The 21,723-nt window shown below is 41.1% G+C and overlaps 1 protein-coding gene across 1 annotated transcript in view; it reads left to right on the forward strand.

The window, feature by feature from the left end:
• LOC116698492 (laminin subunit alpha-3-like) overlaps positions 1–21,723 on the forward strand; it is a 58,039-nt gene that overhangs the window by 26,720 nt on the left and 9,596 nt on the right. The window contains 41 exon segments of the mRNA XM_032530426.1: positions 151–250; positions 367–523; positions 1,498–1,636; positions 1,856–1,998; positions 2,186–2,289; positions 2,773–2,929; positions 3,952–4,115; positions 4,252–4,360; positions 4,451–4,548; positions 5,299–5,497; positions 5,650–5,776; positions 6,072–6,220; positions 6,711–6,826; positions 7,090–7,301; positions 7,413–7,617; positions 8,513–8,657; positions 8,745–8,885; positions 9,148–9,309; positions 9,917–10,018; positions 10,114–10,197; positions 10,798–11,028; positions 13,855–13,968; positions 14,632–14,750; positions 14,838–14,918; positions 15,080–15,180; positions 15,808–15,861; positions 16,529–16,680; positions 17,282–17,392; positions 17,494–17,605; positions 17,920–18,084; positions 18,214–18,410; positions 18,690–18,806; positions 19,085–19,239; positions 20,060–20,201; positions 20,334–20,433; positions 20,509–20,625; positions 20,736–20,780; positions 20,783–20,905; positions 21,022–21,173; positions 21,281–21,475; positions 21,562–21,710. Coding sequence (XP_032386317.1) covers positions 151–250; positions 367–523; positions 1,498–1,636; positions 1,856–1,998; positions 2,186–2,289; positions 2,773–2,929; positions 3,952–4,115; positions 4,252–4,360; positions 4,451–4,548; positions 5,299–5,497; positions 5,650–5,776; positions 6,072–6,220; positions 6,711–6,826; positions 7,090–7,301; positions 7,413–7,617; positions 8,513–8,657; positions 8,745–8,885; positions 9,148–9,309; positions 9,917–10,018; positions 10,114–10,197; positions 10,798–11,028; positions 13,855–13,968; positions 14,632–14,750; positions 14,838–14,918; positions 15,080–15,180; positions 15,808–15,861; positions 16,529–16,680; positions 17,282–17,392; positions 17,494–17,605; positions 17,920–18,084; positions 18,214–18,410; positions 18,690–18,806; positions 19,085–19,239; positions 20,060–20,201; positions 20,334–20,433; positions 20,509–20,625; positions 20,736–20,780; positions 20,783–20,905; positions 21,022–21,173; positions 21,281–21,475; positions 21,562–21,710 — 5,545 coding nt within the window.

The raw sequence follows: 21,723 nt of genomic DNA on the forward strand, positions 1-21,723 counted from the left end.
ATAATAAGAGGAATAATGGATAAACATGCAGGTTGTTACCCTCAACAGAGGTGTTGCAGTGATATACCGTATAAGTGTACTCCGGATGTGGTCAGTACACATTTGTGAGTGTACACACTCACAAATAATGACTTTTACTCTCCCTGACAGGTTGTCAGTGTGATGTAGGTGGTGCCATTGGCATGGCGTGCGATGAGATGTCGGGACAGTGTTGGTGTCGGAAGAATGTAGTTGGCCGTGAATGCACTGAGTAAGATAATTATAATGCTTTAAAAAATGTTAGGATTCAGGCAAAAGGTAACATTAAATGTTTTTCTCTTATGCAAATAGAACAAAGTTTTCATCAAATTCCCATGCCCCTTGTAGGCCAGCACCAAGTTACTATTTCCCCACTCTCCATCAACTGAAGTTTGAGGTCGAGGATGGCACTACGCCAAATGCCAGACCCGTCCGCTTTGGTTATAACTCCCAAGAGTTCCCAGATTTCAGCTGGAAAGGTTATGCTGTAATGTCTCCTGCACAGGTTTGTACATATTTACATTGCTACCATGATATATTTGATTCACAAATGTGATTATTCTTATAAATTACAGTATGGCCAAGCAGTTTTTTGGAAATATCTGCCATTTCAACAACCTTATAGCATTCTTTTTCAGTCTTTTCTCATGCCACCATGAATGTTTTGCTTTTACTTCTGCCCTGATATTCCTGCTTAAAGCACACAATCACAATATTATATGAGGGCTGATGTGGGATTGTGGACACCGGGGGCCAGACGTATAGTAACGATGGGTACGCACAAAAACCATGCATATGCCTTTTCCCTTACATAAACTGATATTTACAAAGGAAGAATGTGTGGTGAGAATGTATTGATGTGCAAACAGATGTTTAGGGTGTTCTCTACATCCTTTTAAGGCTACCCGTGAGAGTGGAAATGAGGCTTGTGCATGTGCACCGATCTCCACAGTAATTGAGATTCATCAAAATCAAGCAAACGTGCATCTTTGCAACGTGCAATCTTCAGACAAAAAATTATGCACATGCATATTTCAGTTTTTGTGCGTACTCAACATTTAAGTCATTGACCTACACAGAGTTGTATGCATCTGGCCCCAGCTCTCTTAGAACTTACACTGTTTCTCTTCAGCCGGAGGTGATCCTCATGCTTACCCTTGGCTTTCCTGGCCCTTTCCATATTATTTTGCGCTACTCAACCCCCCAAAGAAAGGGGAGAGCACGAGTGAGAGCAAGGATTTTGGTGGTGGACGAAGCGGGTTTTCAGTCTTGCTGTGACTGTAAGTGAAGGGCCTGCCATCCTTTGGCTGTACTTTCCTCTCTTCACCTTGCTTGCTCTCTGTTGATTAACCCGCTCTCTCTGCTTAAGTTCTCTGCCCACCTGACATGATTTTGAACCATTCTCTTAACATTATACCTTCATCGTATACTCAAACCCTCACCATTGCAATCAGCTTTGTGTCACTCTCGTCCCTGCAGAGTGAAGTCAGAGTAACAGTGCATGTTGACCCAAAAGGTGAGAGGCAGCACTTATTCCGTGTGATTCTGCGGTTCACTAACCCGAGCAGCACCAGCGTGACAGGTAGCATCAAGGCTACCAATAACAAAGGCACTGCAGGTGAGGTTGCCTCTGACATTCAATAAGCTCTTACATTTCATGAACATTTATATTGTCAAATCTAACCCAACATCGAAGAAATACGTTAAACAACCCATTTCCTTTTTGTCATCTACAGTATATGTATGCTTAGTGCATGATGTGTCTTTTGCTGATGGTGTCCCACCTGTCAACTGATAATGTGTAACACAACTGATATTTCTGCTTGCTGTTCTTCAGGGTCAGACCAGAGTAAGGAAGTAATATTCCCTAGGAGTCCCTCCCCATCCTTCCTCACTGTCCCAGGAGAGGGCTTTGCTGAGCCCTTTGTATTGACCCCTGGGAAATGGATCATTCACATAAGGGCAGAGGGGCTTCTGCTGGTGAGTTTACAAGGCAGACATCAATCCATCCATTATCTGTAACCACTTCTCCCATTATTGTAGCTGTCATTAGGAAGACGATGATGTAGAAATGAATTGGAGTCTTCTGTTCTTTATCAAACATATCAAATATCAAACATACAATAGACTGAATATTAAAGTACACAGTGTCACTCTCACACTCCAGGACTATTTAGTGCTGCTGCCCCAGGATTACTATGAGGCACCTTTACTGCAGGAGAAAATTACCCAGCCCTGCACATACTTACCCACTGTCAACAGAGATACAAAGTAAGTATTTAACATTTCTGTTGAGAATTGTTGAGGTGTGTTCCTGTTTCATACTTAAGACTCATGCATAGGTAACATTTCTTGTCATAGACATCCATCATTTTTTTCATACCACACTCACACCTCAACTTTTCTAATACAATTATTGGCTTGGTAACCCAACATCCTACAGAAAGCTATCATGATACGTATGTGGGTTAAAATGTACAGGTATTTTATAATAGTAGAGTATTTAATTTATAATATACAGATGATTTACTACATGCCAAAGGGAAAGGAGAGGAATTGTTGAAGTACTATGCACTACGTTAGCAGAAAGTATACAAAATGGATAGCAACCAACAATCCCAAAATATTTCTTGCATTAACTAGAATGCTAATCAATGTTAGACTTGGCTCCATGTCAACTAAAAAAGGACGATTGTGTAATTACCTCTCATTGTTCTTGCTGATTCTGCCTATTCATGCATGCATCTGTCTCAGCTGTCTCCTGTATAAGCATGTTGCCATGGATGGCTTCAGCTCTGCACTGGGCTCTCAAGGGAAACTGTCCAGCCGCAGCGGGCGCAAGAGGAGGCAGTCTCGTGTGCGCCGTCCCACCCCAGATCACCCTGAAATGGCCGCTCTCAGTGACAGACAGGTAGTAAGCCTGCAAACAGAGTTTTAACCATGTACTATTGGATTTTCAGTTTGGTTTCAACACTGTACCTTTAAAGCACGAGTAAGTTGACGATAAAGCTATAATAAACTGAGGTCCATTGGCAGGTTTTCATCTGCTATTTCAAAGTCCAGAATGAAAGCAGGTGATTGGACTTTTGGCATCAGGACTGTGGAGCTACTTTCCAATTAGCTAAGGCTAGCTAAGGCTAAGGCTAAAAGCTTTAAGTCAGTATTTGAATATGCTTTTAAAATATTTTACTGATTGCTTTATTTACCTCCCTTAAAGAATTATTGTACTGCTTGAAAGAGGGTCGTTTTATAAAAGTAGGCTCTCTATACAGTAGAATGGTGCAAATGCTTTTATGTTTTTCAAATTAGTGCTACATGGCCAGAAAAAAAACAGAGAAAAGGGGCTGTGGTGTTCTCTTTCACTTAAAATGTAGAAAACTACCAGAATGCACTGCGCCACACCGAAATAATAAAAGCTCCTGCTGGTGAGTGATGTATTGCGTGCACGTCACAGAATCAGTATGCCGGACGACTGGTAACAAACCATCTCATCTTACAGTTAAACTGTAGGCTGAAAAATGTTTCTGAAAACAATTTAACAAGAAATAGGCAGTAACCGAAGGTTGTGTCTATATGTGAAAGGACAATTTGGCCTGTCAGTAGAGAGATCTGGGCACTGATAAGAAACAGGGACATTTAACATAGTTAATGTACACATACTACCAAGGTTATTATGATACAAAGTTGGTTATAAAGCCTTTATTTTAGCCAGTAAAACACAGGCTTTTAAATAATTTTGAAGAAGACCGTCTTAGATTTCTTTTTTTCTATACTTAATTGAATTCCCGACCCCAAATAGCTCCTTCAAACATCTGACTGAACTTCCTGAGCACCGTGGACCTTTTTGTATTTCCATCCGTTTAAGTAGTTTTTCCTTTTGTTGGAGTTCATTAAAATAAACTAAAAAGACTTTGTATGATCTGTGTCCTGTAGTCGCAGCTCCAACTCAGTCTACGCGTACCTCGTCCTGGCCAATATGCTCTTGTCCTGGAGTACGCCAGCGAGGTGGACACTGTCCAGAATGTCAACATACTCATCAGTGACCAGTCAGGTGGCCAGATCCCAGCCAGGGCCAACATTTACAGCTGCGCCTACAGGTGAGGCCTGTTTTTGGATGCTTTCAAAATAGTATTTTGTTGATTTATGTCTTTACAATGTGGACAACATAATAACGTTTTAGAAATAGAAAGTTGCAGAAAATGAATGTTTTCAGCTCTTGTATGTCACTTGCAGCTTTTTGTGTCGGAGTGTGGCAGTGGACAGCAATAGTCAGGTGACGGTGTTGCAGCTTACTCACAAGACAGAGCTTCTACTGCAAACGTCTACTACATCATTTCTGCTGGTGAGGGAAATGTTTCCACAGAAGATGCATAATTGCTCAATATGTAGATGGCAGCAATGGAATTTAAAATACATTTGTTTCTCTCTGTAGTATAAAGTGTATGCAGTCCCTGCAGAAGAGTTCTCCATGGAGTATGTAGACCCAAAGGTGCTGTGTGTATCCACTCATGGCCGCTTCACTGAGGACAGGTTAGCCACCTTGACTACACCACATTAATTATGCAGCAGACACACATTTGTTTTCCAGGTGTCATTGCACACATCTCTCCAGATGTGTAAGCTTATTTACCTAAGGCTGCTGAGCTGAGGCTGAAGGGTCAAACTCCACTTTCACTCTGTCACACCTAATTTACTCCTACTCTGTACCTAATTACCAGGTTAGATATTACAGTTACACGTTTTTGCAGCTGTCAGTGTGCTGTCCCGTTATTTACTGTGTAAATCAATTCTGAACAGTGTAGAAAAAGCCTTCCCAATCAAGAAAGATATGTCACAAAAAGAAATAGTAAGTTAGTACTATTTTACAGAATATTAGATGTTCTTAAAAGTAGGAAACAATTTGAACAGGATTTTCTTTTACATTTTTACAGTTTCTGAATCTGGAAAGAAAAGAATACATTTGACCAATAGAGAAATTTGAAGTAAGTTTGACCAATTATTGAAGGTAGTATTAGGAAGAAGGCAGTGTTTGCCTTTAAAGCTTTTCTTAGACTATAGACTTTTCTATATTTAGTGTGTGATGTCAGGATTTCTCCACATTGATGAGATAGTGTGTGATAACCAGAGGATTTCAAGATTTAAAAAGGATTATTGGTGATTAGAGTTGGTCACAACCTGTGTCTGGCCACTGCCCCCACATTGTTCTGCTACAATAGCACTTGGCAAACACTATCAACAGGCTTTAAGTAATAACATATTGTTGCTGTTTACTGTTTCCAGCCGGCACTGCGTTCTGACGCGATTTGACAAGCCAGCCTCAGCCTGGATTTTGTATGCTGCCCGTGATGGACAGCTATCTTCGACACCAGCTGTTTCTCCCCAACGAGGAGAGAATGAGGATTGGAGACGAAGACGACAGACGGGGGTGTTCCATGTCAGTGAACCTCAGAGTGATGGGATGCTGCTTAAATTCCCTCAGGTAAAAACCTTGTTGAATAATTTGAGCTTTTCTGGACTTGACCCTGGTGCTAGGAGTTGGAGACATTCAATGAACAAAATGCCTCTGCCCTTACATTCATTTTCAATTTCACCTCGACTGTTTGACTCCAAAGCTTACACCTCTTTTTCCAGACGGAGATCCATTTCACTCCCATAGTGCCCATCCCGGGCTCGTATGTGGTCGTGGTCCATTATCACCAGGCTGAACATACGTCCTTCCCCGTAGAGGTCCGAGTGGACGCAGGGCGTGAGTGGAAGGGTGAGTGTGGTGAAGGAAGAGGTAGACTGACTCCTGTCCAATGAAATCATATTCAAAAGTTAATTGGCTCCCATTTGATATAAGCATGGTTATTCAGGCAGGGACTGGGAAAGCCTTCTCTGTGAGCAGGTGATTCCTCCAAGAGCAGATTAAGTCCCTGGGGCCATGACAAGATGTTCAAAGGATTTGGACACACTTCCCTATATGGCTTTAGTGGATGGATGGATAGTTGTGCAGCATGCTAGCATTTCTTCCTCTTTCTCTACTCAACTTTAACTCTGCTCTTCTCTTACAGGTTCAATAAATGCATCCTTCTGCCCTGCGGTCTCAGGCTGCAGGGAGGTTGTGATTGCTGATGGGCGCATTGCACTTGACTTTGACCAGAATTCTTGGCAGCTGCCCACCATCTCTGTGATCGTGCCACCTAAGAAGACACTTCTTCTGGTTGGTGGCCAAGTCAAACACTGTCCACATTGTGTTTACACACTAAATTAAATGAGTATTAAATGATAGAAATGTGGCAATAAGTTTGTGAGACATGCTTCTGTGTAAAGTCTGCAGGTTTAAAGTTTGGGTTTGTACTGGAGTTAGTCAGGTTGAGTACCTGGCATGCTGAGGTCCTCGCTCCTCGGTGTTATGCCATATCCCCAATAACAACAATGAAGGGACTGTATTCTACCTGGCAGCCCCACACAGCTTTCTAAAGGCTTAGCTTCCCAACCTGTTTTGCTTGCCCGTTGTTGCCTTGCTTTACTTTCCCTTCTTCAGATAAAATCAAGTAGAAGAATGTGGCTAAAACACTTAAAATTCTCCATGTATCTGTTTATCACTCTGCATCATACTGTGAATATATTAAGCACCAAACAAAACAAACTGGAAGTTTCTGTTGAGATTGTGTGTTTTTATCATTTGTCATGTTGTTTCCTTTGTATAGGATTATATCTTGTTGGTTCCCGATAGCAGTTACACCCCAGATCTCCTGAAAGAGAAGCCACTGGATAAATCTGCAGATTTCATACAACAATGTAGAGGAGAAGGATTTTTTATTGAGTAAGTATCCACCATGTTTGTGAAACAAGCTTTTCTTTCTTTCTGTGTTTATAAGCTCTTCTCTTTAAAAAGATGTGATACATTGATGGTTTGGTAGAGTTTTTCAGGCCAGTAATCTAAAATAACATATCCCACAGTGCAGCAGTTTTACAATAACAAACAATACAGTGTAAGTTTTGGAAATGGTGCCCTCTAGCTGTAATAATAGAGTATAAAACCACATTTGTATTTGAAAGCATTTAATTAAATTTTTCTGTCCTCAGCCTGAGAACTTCTCCTCAGTTCTGCAGAGACTCTGCCCGATCTCTTGTAGCAGCCTATAATGACGGAGCTCTGCCTTGCAACTGTGACAAGTCTGGCTCTACAGGAACCACTTGTGATCCGGTTGGAGGACAGTGTCCCTGCAGACAGCATGTCATCGGTCGTCAGTGCACAAAGTGTGCCACGGGATACTACGGCTTTCCCTACTGCAGACGTGAGTGAATGCTTACTTCTGACTTGTGCCGGTTGAAATGTGAGAGTTTGCCGCTGTCTAACCTCTAGTAAGTTTAAAGTGTATTTGATATCCCCTCTCCTCCTTCTGCAGCGTGTGAGTGTGGCAGCCGACTGTGTGACGAGGTGACAGGACGCTGTATCTGCCCTCCTCAGACAGTCAGACCAGCCTGTGATGTGTGCCAGAGTCAGACGTTCAGCTATCACCCGTTGCTGGGCTGTGAAGGCTGTGAATGCTCCCCAAAAGGCATCAAAGACAACACAAGGCCTGACTGTGACCGAACCACCGGACAGTGTAGGCAAGTGGAAACCTACTTCCTACAAGGATGTGCACTTATTACGATTGGAGGTTAGCGTTTATTAGTGAGAAGGGATAAATTAAACACAGTATTCTACACCAGAGATCTTCTACAGGGGATGTGGAACAACTAGGGTCCTCAGAGTTACAGCAGGATTACTACCAAAATTACTTTGGTAAAATTATCACCAAAAAACTGCTCTTACTGTCCTATAGGTAAGGTAGCCATCCACAGATACAGTTCATTCTTAGGATTCATTGTGCCACATGTTTAACATTAAATCATGATGTATGAAATCATGGCAACAATTAATTTTAATTAATATTCTATTAAAATAAGGTATGTATAAAGGCTTTAGGCCTCCCTACACGTTATTGTAGGCCAAGTTTAATATGCTATTTATTTTTACACAATATAGGTAGTGGGGGTCCCAGCTCCGTCTGTATTTCAGTTAAGGGGTTCTTGGCTTAAAACACTTTGAAAATCTGTGTTCTACACATTTCTTTCATTTTCCCTCGTGTAAAACAACTACAACTAACTACTATACTATTGTTATAGACAATATTTAGTCTGATCACAGACACCAATGATAAGGCCTACCTGAAAGAAGTAGAGGACCTGTCCCACTGGTGTCAGGCAAACAACTTACTCATGAATGTCAGCAAAACTAAAGCGATGATAGTGGACTTTGGGAAAATGCTGGGAAGGAACTACGCCCCTCTAAATCCCTGACGACCCGTTTATATTAAAAATATACTTCAAACAACTTTAAGAAGGTCCTTCAAGCAACATGGTGTGCCCACATCACCTAGAGTCTGCATACTCACTCGGTGATGACTGTAAAATCACATCCAGATTTTGACTAAAGATACTGTCACTGTGTATTCTTCTGTAGTTGCAAGCCTAGGATTGGTGGCCGACAGTGTGATCGCTGTGCTGCAGGTTATTATCGCTTCCCCGACTGTGTACCTTGTAACTGTAACCAAGGTGGCGTCACACCTGACATCTGCCACCCAGACACAGGGAGGTGTCTCTGCAAGGTGAGTTCATTGCATCAAATTGCTGATTTAAAAACTTTAGTTTTCCTTGCTCTGACTTTCTCTCTATTATTACTGCTATGTTTATAGAGAAATGTTGCTGGCGTCAAGTGTGATACCTGTCGGGAAGGTTCCTTCTATTTTGACCCCTCTAACCCTCATGGCTGTACCAAGTGCTTTTGCTTCGGAGCGACAGACCAGTGTCAGAGCTCCAGCAAACGCAGGGGGAAGGTGTGTTTGCTTTTCGTGCCCCTGCTTGTCTATAAATACCTATGGAATTGTCATGCCTGCTGAGCTTTCTGGCTGATAGCAGCTATGTGGTGAACAACATCATTACAATTGCATATTGGTGGTTTCATTGGAATATGGGTACATTCTGTTCATCTCATTCATCTCTGTTTGTTTGTTTGGTTGTAACATTATGTGTATATTTATATGTTACAGAGCCTATTATCACTTATTATTATTCACTTTAAATACTCCCTGTTGTAAGTTTGTTGAGATGTGGGCCTGGCGTTTGGAAAGCCCCGACCAGGAGGAGGTTACCTCTGTGCTGAACACAGCTAGTAACACAGTGGTGGCAGACATCCAGGAGCTTCCTCCCACAGTTCAAACGCTACACTGGGTGGCACCATCATCTTACCTGGGAGACAGGGTGAGTCATCAAACGGAGAGAACACCGTGACAGTTTAAATATGGAAACAAATACAATATTTCCAGATTAGTAGATTCATATGGCTTTTATAAAAAAGAAAAAAGCCAAAATAAATGTAATATTAAAAGAAAATTGAACTTGCTAACATAAGCAATCTGGCTGTATTCCCACTTTAAACTGTTTAATTTAAATGACTCATCTGGAAGAAAAAAATATTTTTAAGTTACCTTTCTGTATTTACCATTGTTACCATATAGTGATAGTTTCCATAACTATCTCCTTCCTGTCAGACTAGTTGTACACAGGTGGGTTTTTACTTCCAAATAGTTTGGTTCTAATAATTCAGTTACATTTTTTTTCTTTGGCATTATCTCCTTTTGCTTTTATGCACTCCATTTTAGAAATGTTGCACTGTCCATACAATTTTAATAATTACATTAAAAGATACAATACTATCATAAACCAATAGAAATGATGGCCTTGACTATTAATTGTGAAATAAGACCCAGGTTGCAGAGTTACAGAATTTCATTTAAGCTCATTTGTTCATGTCTGCAGTCCTTTCAGTTAAGCTGACAGATATTTGGGCTTTGTCCCTCTCTCTTAGGTGTCGTCTTATGGTGGTTTCCTCACCTACCAGTCCAAATCCTTTGGGATTCCCAGCGAGGGCATGACTCCCCTAGACAGGAGACCTGATGTGGTGCTCACTGTGCGTAGCGTTGACTATCTCTTCAACTTTATACCTCTTTTTTATCAGTGGCAGAAGAACTGCTTATTTATCCATCTCTGTATTTTCCCCTATAGGGTCAAAATATGACCCTTATCCACATGGCTTTACAAGTCCCACTTCCAGACAGGCTGTACCAGGGCAGAGTCCAGCTGTTGGAGGTACAGTACAAACCAGTTCCTTCTTTTTCTTTGGCTTTGTTTGTTGTTTGATTTTAAATCATCCATATGATTTGAAAGTGTTGGTAGGGGATGAACAACACACTGTTGATTTTTTATATTTTTAGTGTGATTTATGAGGTCATTCAAACCCATAAGTTGATTTCTTGGAAATCTTGATTATAAGATATGTTTGTGTGATGTTGACTAGAATATGGGGCTAGTAGGAAATTCTTTGAATGTTTAAAATGGGGAGTGTACATGTGCTTTTTAAAGTTCGCAGCAATCTGCCATTAGATTTAGTTATTTTTGGGGATAAGTACAAGTTATCCTGATAATGGTGCTAGAGAAAAGGTCATGGAGTCACCAAAGCCATGAAGATTCATCGTCAGAGGGCCGTAAGTGATATGGCCAGTCGTACTTGAAATACATTGCCCTGCATCCAAGTGTTAAACAGATAAACTACATATCAGATAATACTATATATATAGTATTTCTTGTTTTATATCATATGAAATCTAATGAAATATGATTTTTGACTTAGGTCTCCCCCACACAGATTTCTTAGAATTATTCACAAAATACCTGATCTGTTGTCTGCAGGGAAACTGGCGCCATGCTGTCAGCAACAGGCCTGTCTCCAGAGAGGAACTGATGATGGTCCTCGCTGGTCTGGTTGGCCTGAGAATCCGAGCCTTGTACTTTACTCAGACCCAGCGACTCAGCATAGGGGAGGTGGGCCTGGAGGGGGCGACTATCACAGGGACTGGTAGTCCTGGAAACACTGTTGAAGATTGTTCCTGCCCCCCTCAGTACACCGGAGACTCCTGTGAGGTGAGGAGTTTAAAGGCCAATAAATATCTCGCAATACTGCTTTGTCTTTATTTTTCTTTAAATAAAAAGGTGTATAGATAAATGCTAGATGATTTTATGATTATCCTCTTACTGTGTCTTTTTTGAAAATTAAATAATAGTATTTACTGAACTCCATAGGTTACAAACACAACAGATATACAGTACGTAGAAACAACAAGCTCATATTTAGCATGGACAAGTGTAGCATCGTTAAAAACTTTGCGTGTTAGTGAATCCTGTCTTGGGTGTAGACAAATCTTGGAAGGTCTGACTGCATTGACTCCATACTGAAAAAAAACTTCCATACTCAAAAAAGTATTTGGAAAACTATACTATATAATATATAGGTTTGTAGATTGGTTGGTTGTGGTTGGGGAAATTAGGATCATTTTTTCAGGTCTGAGAAACAGTGGAATAAACAAGGAGGAGGAGGAGGAAGCAAGGTGTTGATCAAAATGGAATATTGTCATCTCTCAAGAGCTGGACCTCCTTCTCATATTTTTAGGGTGTTCTGACATGCCTGAACAAGTAACACAACCTTTCCCTAAAGAAAAATTCATCAGCAGAGGCACTTTGGATGGAATGTCATGGAAAATTCCGTCCGGAGAGCTTCACAGCCAAATTGTGATGCCCCGGGCTGGGATATGATGCACAATCACGCAGACATTAAATTAGTGATCATACGTCTAGAATCACTGGCGTGGCTACAGCTCACAGAAACATAGTGCAAACAACCATGATCTAGTTGCCAAGGAAAAAACTTCAATTATTTTTAGAATGAGAATGATGCTGATTTGTGTTTGTGTTTATCAGATCTGATTTGTATACACATGATTGCACCAGGTTTGCCCACAGAGGCTAATTAATAAAAAATGAGAACGTAGTAACCACTAATTAAAAGGGGTTTTAATGTAACAGAGCATTTATTAGTGGAGTAAAACAGTAACATGAAGATTTTTTTTTGTTGGAGTACTGTTGCCATAGATGTGGTTACCAACCCGTGTGTATACATGAGCAAAACTCAGATTGGGAGTGTTTAAAGGAAGTTGATTATATGTGCCCTGAGGCGGTATGACAAGGTGCCTCGCCTTGACACACGGGGTGTGGCAGTTGGCAAACCGTTGTAACTCATAAACCTGAGTCAGTTCGCCTGAGTGTACTAGCAATATGTGTGTGTGTGTGTCAGTACACCCGACACACCTAGTTGTGTCTGTCGTGTGTTAAAGGAGCGTGATTCAGGTGTGAGTTTGTTGTTTGTGTTGTCTGAGTTTGTCTGACTTTCCTCTGTCACATATGCTTGCACAAACACTGTTACAAACCACACTCACACACACACACACACACACACACACACACACACACACACACACACACACACAAATAACATTTTACAGAATATTAATACATATTTTGCTTGCTTTTCCAAGTAAATGTTTTGTCAGCACACCCTTGCAACATTTATAATATTGTAATATTGTAATTTTCTTTTCCTCTATTCGGAGGTGCTAATAGTGGATTTCCTGTCTGTGCATGCACCAACACTTGAGTGTCGATGTGTCTCAAGCTATTTTGTGTGTTTGTGTGTGTGTGTGTGTGTGTGTGTGTGTTTTATGTGTGTGTGTGTGTGTGTGTGTGTGTGTGTGTGTGTGTGTGTGTGTGTGTGTGTGTGTGTGTGTGAGAGAGAGAGAGAGAGAGAGAGAGAGAGAGAGAGAGCACTTGCATGTGTGTGCTTGTGTGCCTGCATACACTCATGCTGATCTGCAAGACTGACTCAGGTAGGAGATGGGGCGTGTCCTCTTTTTTGTACGTGTATGTGAGTGTGAGCATGTGTGTTTAAGAGGCTGAAGCAGGGGAGAGTGGAGCATTATTTCACACAGACTAAACGTTAGGAATGTCAGATACGCATATGGATAGACGGCGGCGTACAGGGGTTTTGTTACAGACCCTGCTGTGTTGGACTTTAATTGGACTTTGCTGCGCCGGCCACAGGCCCCGAGAGAGAGGGGAGCAATCCCGCTACGCCAGGCACCATGACAGATGGGCTCAAAGGATACAGAACCCTTCACTTCATGATCAGGGAACTCAGCAGATAGAGTATCCATCATTGAATGACGAAGGTACCCAGGGGGTACGCTACCCCTTGGTAAATGACAGAGGACAGACAGTTCGCTATCCTTCTGTTAATGACAGTGCTTCCAGTTTTCAGATTAAGGTAAAAGATCTGCGAACATGTGAGTTATCTTGATGTGGAAGGGATGTTGTTTCACCTTAGCTGTAGGTTACACTTCTCACTGTCACAGGTGTGGATTGTTAGTGACTTGAAGAGCGTTATCTCTGAAAGGAAAGAGCACACTTTGGCTCTTCAATGCACTCATTTGAGGTCAAGTTTGTAGCTTTACTGCTTCTACAGTTTCTAAGTTCTCTCTGCTAAACATCAGTGATAATTGTGTTATACATTTGTACATGGGATCATTCAAGGCTGGGCAATATTATGGTAAATGACCTAAGAAGATAGAAATATCTTTATTTACATTTATGCTGTTAATAACTGTAGTTGTTAGGTATGTAATGTTACAAATCAGTGAGCAGGAATACTCTTTACCAATATAGAATTTACATAATTTTTTTCCTTAATGTAATGACCACCTTTCATTTTTTACGTATTTAATTCACTGGATAAGCCCAAAACATTTGTTTATTTAAAAAAGGTACTCTATCGCGGTATATTAATTAACATTTAACATAGTAGTGTTTTTTTCAAAAAAATTCAAAATGATTTTCTTTTTTTCTTTTTTCTTTTTACAGGAATGTGCTCCTGGTTACTATAGAGATAGCAGTGGGCCTTTCCTGGGCCGCTGTGTACCCTGTGAGTGCAACGGTCTGGCTGATGAGTGTGAAGGGAGGACAGGGAGATGCCTGGTAAGAAATACACTTAACCTTCAATTCTTATTAGGGATGTCACAACCACAGGTATATAGTAAACACCCACACATAGTATACCTAAAACCAAGAGTGATTACTGCACCCAGCTGACTTCAGTGTGAGCCACAGTTTAATCAGAGTCTAGACCTTTCATGATACATCTGTGGGCCACATCAGAAGCACTATTTGATATGGCTTTTTTCTTCTTGATTTCCTGTTATGGGGACCCTCTTGCTCAATATTCCCCTTGATGGGAGGATGAGGCTTTACTCAATTCAAAATCTCAGCCGTCTCTGTTGTGTTATTGTTGTACAAGACACACAAGACCAGGCCTGTGTGTGCAGACATGGATCCACACCCTTACAGCTCAAAGACAAATGGACACACAAGGCTGAACACACACTCTCTCTGCCCTGTCTATCAAACACACTCTTTGATGGAATGGCAGGGACATGTCTTTTTTTTTCTCTGCCCCTAGACGATTGCATTCCTCAATGTAATAACAGACTTGATGTCTGGTTGAGTTAGTATACCATGCGTGTTAAAGGCTAGCTGCAGTGCAAGCACAGTACTTGAATTTGGTTTTTATACATATTCAGTATTTCGCTTCTTCACATATAGTTTGCATGTATTTTAAAGACTACTTTATGTCATTTTCAGAACTGTCAGTACAACACGGCTGGGGATCGATGTGAACGTTGCAAAGAAGGTTACTATGGAAACGCGGCTCAGAGGACATGCAGAGTTTGCCCGTGCCCATTCAGCGTGCCTTCAAAGAAGTGCGTGAAAAACAAACAGACAGATTAACTATAATGAAATGGAAATGTGTATTTCAAGAACTTAATCATATCTCTGTCAATCTGCAGTTTTGCAATAGGTTGCAATGAGGTATTTGGAGACTTTGAGTGTATATGCAGAGCAGGCTACACTGGAAACAGGTGTGAGAGGTGAGTGTCTGCATAGACATATAAGGTTTTAGGCCATTCACTGATGTTCAAATCCTGTGCATATACTATGTATTTCAAAATACTTTATAATAATAATAATAATAATAATAATAATAATAATAATTTCTAATTTCTTTCTTACTTATTTCTCTTTCCCATAGTTGTGCTCCTGGTTACTATGGCGATCCTCTGACACCAGGAGGAAGTTGTCGGCCCTGTAATTGCAATGGCAATGGCAACAACTGTGATCCCAGGACTGGAGGTTAGTTTGGTTCAGTTCAGTTAAATATTTTTTTTATAGCACGTTTAAAAACAACCATAGTTGACCAAAGTGCTTAACAAGCTAAAAAATAAAAGTGATAAGATACAAAATATACAATACAACATAACCAACAGTAGAAAAAAGGTCAAGGTATCAAAGCTCAACTTGAATTGAAAGCCAACAAATAATAGTGATGGCTGATCCAATCCAACATACAAAGAGTTACAGTTGTCTAAACGAGACGTAATAAATGCATATGACTCTTATATGAAGTATTTGCGTAGCAAGTAGGTCTTGACCCTGCCATTTAAAAACAATGCATTACTCTACTAGTTAATTCTACCACGTTAGGCGCCTGGTTAGCTCACCGGGTAGAGCAGGCGCCCATATATAGAGTTTTACTACGCAGCAGTAGCGGATTAGACTCTGACCTGCGGCCCTTTGTTGCATGTCATTCCCACTCTCTCGCTCCTTTCAAGTCTAAGCTGTCCTCAACGAATAAAGGCCTAAAAATTCCCAAAAAGTAATCTTTAATTCTGCTACATTAGTTCTATTAACTCATACGATTTTTAAATTCTAATTCATCAGCATACATTTCATTTTTCTCTTTTTTCTGTGTTTCTCTAGTTTGCAAGAACAGCCTGGAGCCAGGAGACACAAACACAGATGAGCACTGCCAAGGTGAATTAAAGTGCCCATATCATGAAAACAAAATCATTTTCTGGGATTTGGGGGGTTGTTTTGTGTCTTGTGTTTTGAGTGAGATACAGGTTTCTGAATGTCCTCTGCCTTCAATCTCTGGGGGAGCTGTTAAAAATCTCCACGGCTTTCTACGTCACTAGCTGAGACGGGGTGGCTATCCGTAGCATGATAGCGCTAGCATGCTAGCTTGTTCTCAACGGAAACACACACTAGTTCACCATAATCTCCATAAGAACTACTTCCATGTTCCTGTTCTGCAGGTATTCTACAAGTGCCCATCATTTAGAAGAAGTCTCCCAGCTAATCCTGCCTTGTACTGACCAAAGTAGGAAAAACAGTAGCTTGGTGATGTTAACTCCCAACAAAGACTTTAAAGAAGTGAGATGTCTCACTCTGTAGCTAAAACAGAGACATAAACACACAGGTTGAAAATAGGATCTGCAGCAATATGCAGCACAACAAACATATGGTGCTTTTTGAAAATGAAACCATGTAAACCTATTCTGGTACAACCCAATTATGAACCTGAAAATTATCATAATATGGCCGCTTTAAGAAAAAGAAATGAGGTCTGATGCTGTGGTGTGCAGCTTACAATATATTGAGTATGATCCCCTTGCTGATCAAATACTCTTTTGCATTCCAGAGTGTGATAATTGTGCCCAGACTTTACTACAAGATCTGGAGAAGCTGGATGATGAGCTGGGAAGGATCAAGACTCAACTGGACAATGCCACTGCCAGTGCGTCCTCTCAGGACAGGCTGAAGAAGCTGGAAAGGGCCATAACAGACACCAAGGTAAAATGTCAGTGTACTACAACTTAGCACCGTAACTAAAGATAGGGGTGAAGACAAGGTGAAGAGCACTTGGAGATATTTAAAAGAGTCATAGTTTTGGTGTAGACACAAAAGCCATGTAATCATGTAAAATAGTGAAAATTCATGATAACAAGCACAATGAGATCTGTGTTTTATTTTAATTTTTAATCATTTAAACTTTGCACAATGTCCTTGTCTTACACACATATTCAGACAAATACACACACAAACAGTATAACACAGGATGGGTGTGCTTTTTAAAACATTTGCTGTTCCTGCTGATAAGTAATCCCAGTGAATTTTGTCCCAAAGGCTGTGTGTCAACACAAGTTAGAGACCACATCACTGGATGCCAGTGCTTGATGCACTGACTTGTCGTTCCTCATTCCCACCTAATGTCCGTGTTACATCCACTTAATTTGAGTTTGCATCCTTTGTGCATTCGTAATACATGAGTGAAAAAGGACAGCGTAATTTAAACACAGCCCCAATCGCGGTCAAGCTGTAACACACCACCCACAACATCTGAGTTTTCCTTTATGCAGCTTCATTTACATTTCTGCTGTTCTGCTTTCTGCAGATTCTTGTCAACAGCTTTAGCTCTGCCATCAACACCCAAAAGTCCAGAGTCAACCAACTGGATGACGACGTGAGCACTCTGTCAGATGACATCAGCACCCTCAAAAACAAGGTAGGGCGATGGAGACAAGATCTAATGTAGCATTTTCTTAAAATATCAACATGTAATAATGCGTGTATAAATGTGTATTGTTGGTACGTGTTTTTATTTAGGCAGATAAGAGGGCTGCTGATGCTGACAAGGTGGTGGCAGATATCGAAAAAACCCACAAGAGGGCTAAAGATCTGGACTCAGAGATTCAAAACATGCTCAAGAAAATCAAGGGTAAACATTTAATTCAGCAGCACAACTCTGTCCTGTCTTTTACTGTCTTAATATATTGTTTTTATAACTTTCTTTTGACATCATACTGTACTTTTATTTCAGTTTTCTGCATTTATATTTTGTTTATCTACAACGTAGATATTGATGTAGATTCTACAGCAATAGTTTATCTTTATAGGTAGTATAATAGTATCCAGTACAATTTATTAGCACTGACTTTAAGTGCTTGACTGACTGACAGACTGTGTGTGTGTGTGTGTGTGTGTGTGTGTGTGTGTGTGTGTGTGTGTGTGTGTGTGTGTGTGTGTTTTCAGCTTTGCTCGACCAACTGAAGGAGACAGGCACCGGTGGTGATGTGCCCAATGAAAACCTGTCTAAAATGCTAGCAGATGCTCAGCGCATGGTGAAGGAGATGGAGGATAGGAACTTCACCCCTCAGAAGGCAGCTGCTGAGAAAGAAAGAGACGAGGCCAAGAAATGTACGAGTCTATACTTAGTCAGTAGAAGCTGACAGACAATTCTTCCAAACCCCCCCAGAATTGCTTTATCAAAGTTAAACATCACTGCAAAACAAATGTTGATTAATCCATTCTATTCTATTTTTTTAGTGCTAGACTATGTCAAAGCTAATGTAAGCAGGCAGTGTGACCAGAATGAAGCCTCAGCAGAGAAGCTTCGAGGCCTTCTGGAGGGTTACGAGGCCAAGCTGAAAGACTTGGACAAGGCTTTAAAGGAGGCAGGGGATTTGCTGAAAAAAGCCAACGCCCAGAATGGACTTAATGCTCAAACACTGGCACTGTTGCAGGTATAACTCACAAGTCAACTAGTTAATCAGTTATGAGAAACACGTGGGTTTGTTGGTTAATGGTTAGTGAGGAAAGAAATTGTAATGGGGGTCATATGTTAAATATGTTCATGCATTTGTTTCACAAGCATTGCATAAATAATGTTTGGGGATGGATTGGTTTATTCAATTATAGTTAATTAAGGTTATATTACGTTATTATGTTAATAAAGTAAAAAATGCCCTGTAGGTTATTTACGGGCCTTCCACACTCTGAACGTACTCATGTGCTCATTACAGAAAAAAATCGATGACTTAAAAAAGGAGCGGAAGACAGTTGAGGACCAAATTGCCATGGCCAAAAATGAGTTGCAGAAAACAGAGGATTTGGTGAAAATGCTATCTGACAGCAAAACGGTAAGTTTTTTTGTTTTCCTTAAATATTCTCTGTACTCAGAACACTTGAATATATCTCATATTTTGTTGCTTCTCAGCATGAGCCAAAAGATTTTGACCCACTGTAGCTATGTTATAATAAAAGGCCTCATCTCACGATCGAGCTGTCAGGTCCCAACATGCCGTCTACTCAGATAATGATCCATGTTTATTGCTCGCTGTGCTCTGCAGCAAGCTTAAAGGAATTTCCTGCAGTCATTAGTACCTTCCTCCCACTCACCTCTCCTTCTCCTCTGTAGGATTACGAACAGCTGGCAGCACAGCTGGATGGTGCCAAGACTGACTTGACCGAGAAGGTGAATGAGATTGCCAAAGCCGCAGCCAAGGAGGGCATTGTGATCGCTGCAGAGGATCATGCCAGAGAACTTAACAAGCTGGCAAAGGAACTTGAGGAGTAGGTCTTTTGTGCACATAATGAAGACACGCAATCTCATGATAACTCAAGGTCTAATAAATCCATTTAAACGTGCAGTAGGTAAGACCTATGAAACTAACTTTCTGTCATATGTGCTGAAACTGACCCTATGTTGGGCGGCTGTGGCTCAGTTGTAAAGTGGTTGCCTGCCAATTGGAAGGTTGGGGGTTCAATCCCTGGCCCTGCAGTCCCATGTTGAAGTGTCCTTGGGCAAGACACTGAACCCTGAGTTACCCCTGATGCTGCGCCATCGAAGGCCACGTGTGTGAATGGTGAATGGTTCCTGTACTATGTAAAAGCGCTTTCAGTAGTTGTTAAGACTAGAAAAGGGCTATATAAAATACAGGACATTTAAAATACAGCACATATTTTCGAGTAGAACTACATGAAGCAGGTAATTAATTAATTTAAAAAAATCCAGCTCCTCCGACACCACCTACAGCCTGTAGTGCAATTCGCAAAATCAACCGCTCCCTGTCCAGATGTACCACCCAGGGCCATACGGGGTGTCTAACTGCATGTCTCTCACTGTTCATGCACACACATTCATTCTTGCTTGTGGGGGGAGGGGCTTAGGAGACCGGTTTGGGCTTTAGCAGAAAGTTCTTAATTTTCACAATCCTACCTACAGCACCTTTAAGCAAAACCTTGTTTGTGGTGAATGATATGGAAGACCTCCTTGCTGGTTCAGTGCTGTTAAAGCCTTGTCTGCTTAGTTTTTAAGATGTCTGTCGTTTGCAGTCCTTCTCCATGTGTCCATGTGTGGTTTGTTTTCTCACCTTCTTATCCTGTATTACAGTGCTGTGAAGAACGCAAGTGGACGCACTGAGGTGCGAAACGCCAAAGACGCTATTGACGCCTACAAGAACATCACAGATGCAATTAATGCTGCTGAGGCTGCAGCCAATGAGGCCAAAGGTGCTGCCGACAATGCCCTGAATGTAAGTCACAGACGTGATACCTTTAACATAATGAAACTGTACAGGCTTCTATGAATATAAATGTGTACTGTATATGAAACTATTTTAGAGTATAGTTTCACTTTAACTAAAATATTTCTTTTCTTATTATAGAATGTAAAAAATCAGAAGCTCACAGAAAGAGCAAAAGACCTTAAGAAGACTGGTGATGATCTACTGAAAAATGCAAAGGAGGCAGAGACAGACCTTCAAGGTATTTAGCACTACCATTCAACAGTTGTTTTTAAGAATAACCCAAAAGCTCAGTCACTAATTCATGTTTTTCTAGGCGCTACGGACGACATTACTGACCTGAAGAAACGGCTGAAGAACGCTGATGAGAAGAAGAAAGCTCTTCAGAAAGACCTGCTTGATGCACAGAACCAATTAAACGGCATCAAGAGAGGTAGAACAAGTCAAGGCATTATAGCGTTAGCAGGACTATTTAACTGATTTTGATTTTGAGTCTATTGACAAGGTTCATATTTCCCCTAATCACTAATTTTGTCAAATCAGATGACATTGGTGGTATGATTGATGAAGCCAAGAGGAAGGCATCTTTAGCAATGACACAGCCGAAGCCACTATGGACAAACTGAATGACATCATAAAGGAAATTGGCAATATCAGTGTCTCTCCGGTACACTCTAACCTGAGCAGTGTGTTGGATGATGTGGACCGGTCAGGTGAGATTTTGAAAACATGTCTTTAGGCACATTAGGCAACACTTTCTTTCTGTACTTTAGGGTTTAGGAATTAAAGATAATGCTTTCTACACATTACAAGTTGTTTCTGCTTTCAGTGAAGGACTTGCTGAAAACCATCCCATCTCTGAATGATAAGATCTCGGAGGTGGAGAACTTGACCTCGCAGGTCTCACCATTTAGCAACATATCTGTGGACATCAGAAAGCTCAAAGAGCTCATTGAACAAGCTCGGGACGCAGCAAACAGGGTGAGGTCTCACTCTGCATATACAGCCATAACCAAGCCCAAATCAAACCAACTTGTCCCTTCTTTTTCCTTGATCTAATTTCCCTTTTTTGCGTGTCTTTTCTCCAGATTGTGATCCCGATGAAGTTCACAGGCAAAGGCTACGTGGAGATGCGTGCGCCAAAGGATCTGGAGGATCTGAAGGCCTACACGGCCCTGTCTCTGTCGCTGCAGAGACCTCAAGGCAGGGGTGATGGAAGACGCAGACGCAGACAGGCCAAAGACAATGGAGACATGTTTGTGTTGTACCTTGGCAATAGAGATGTAAGGGACTCCAAATGCATATGACTGGTTTAATATAGAGATTTAATTTGTATGTACCCAAGGCATTAACAAACTGTGTCTTGTAGTCTTCTAAGAACTACATCGGTATGGTTCTGAGGAGCAACATGCTGTACGGTGTCTACAAGCTTAACGGAGTGGAGCATGAGATGAAAACGGATTTCATCACCATGTCTTCATCTGAGCCAGCCAAGTTTGATAGAGTGGAGCTACACAGGTAATCTGACGCG

Source organism: Etheostoma spectabile, chromosome 12, assembly GCF_008692095.1.
Source record: "Etheostoma spectabile isolate EspeVRDwgs_2016 chromosome 12, UIUC_Espe_1.0, whole genome shotgun sequence".
In the NCBI taxonomy this organism is placed as follows: Eukaryota; Metazoa; Chordata; class Actinopteri; order Perciformes; family Percidae; genus Etheostoma; species Etheostoma spectabile.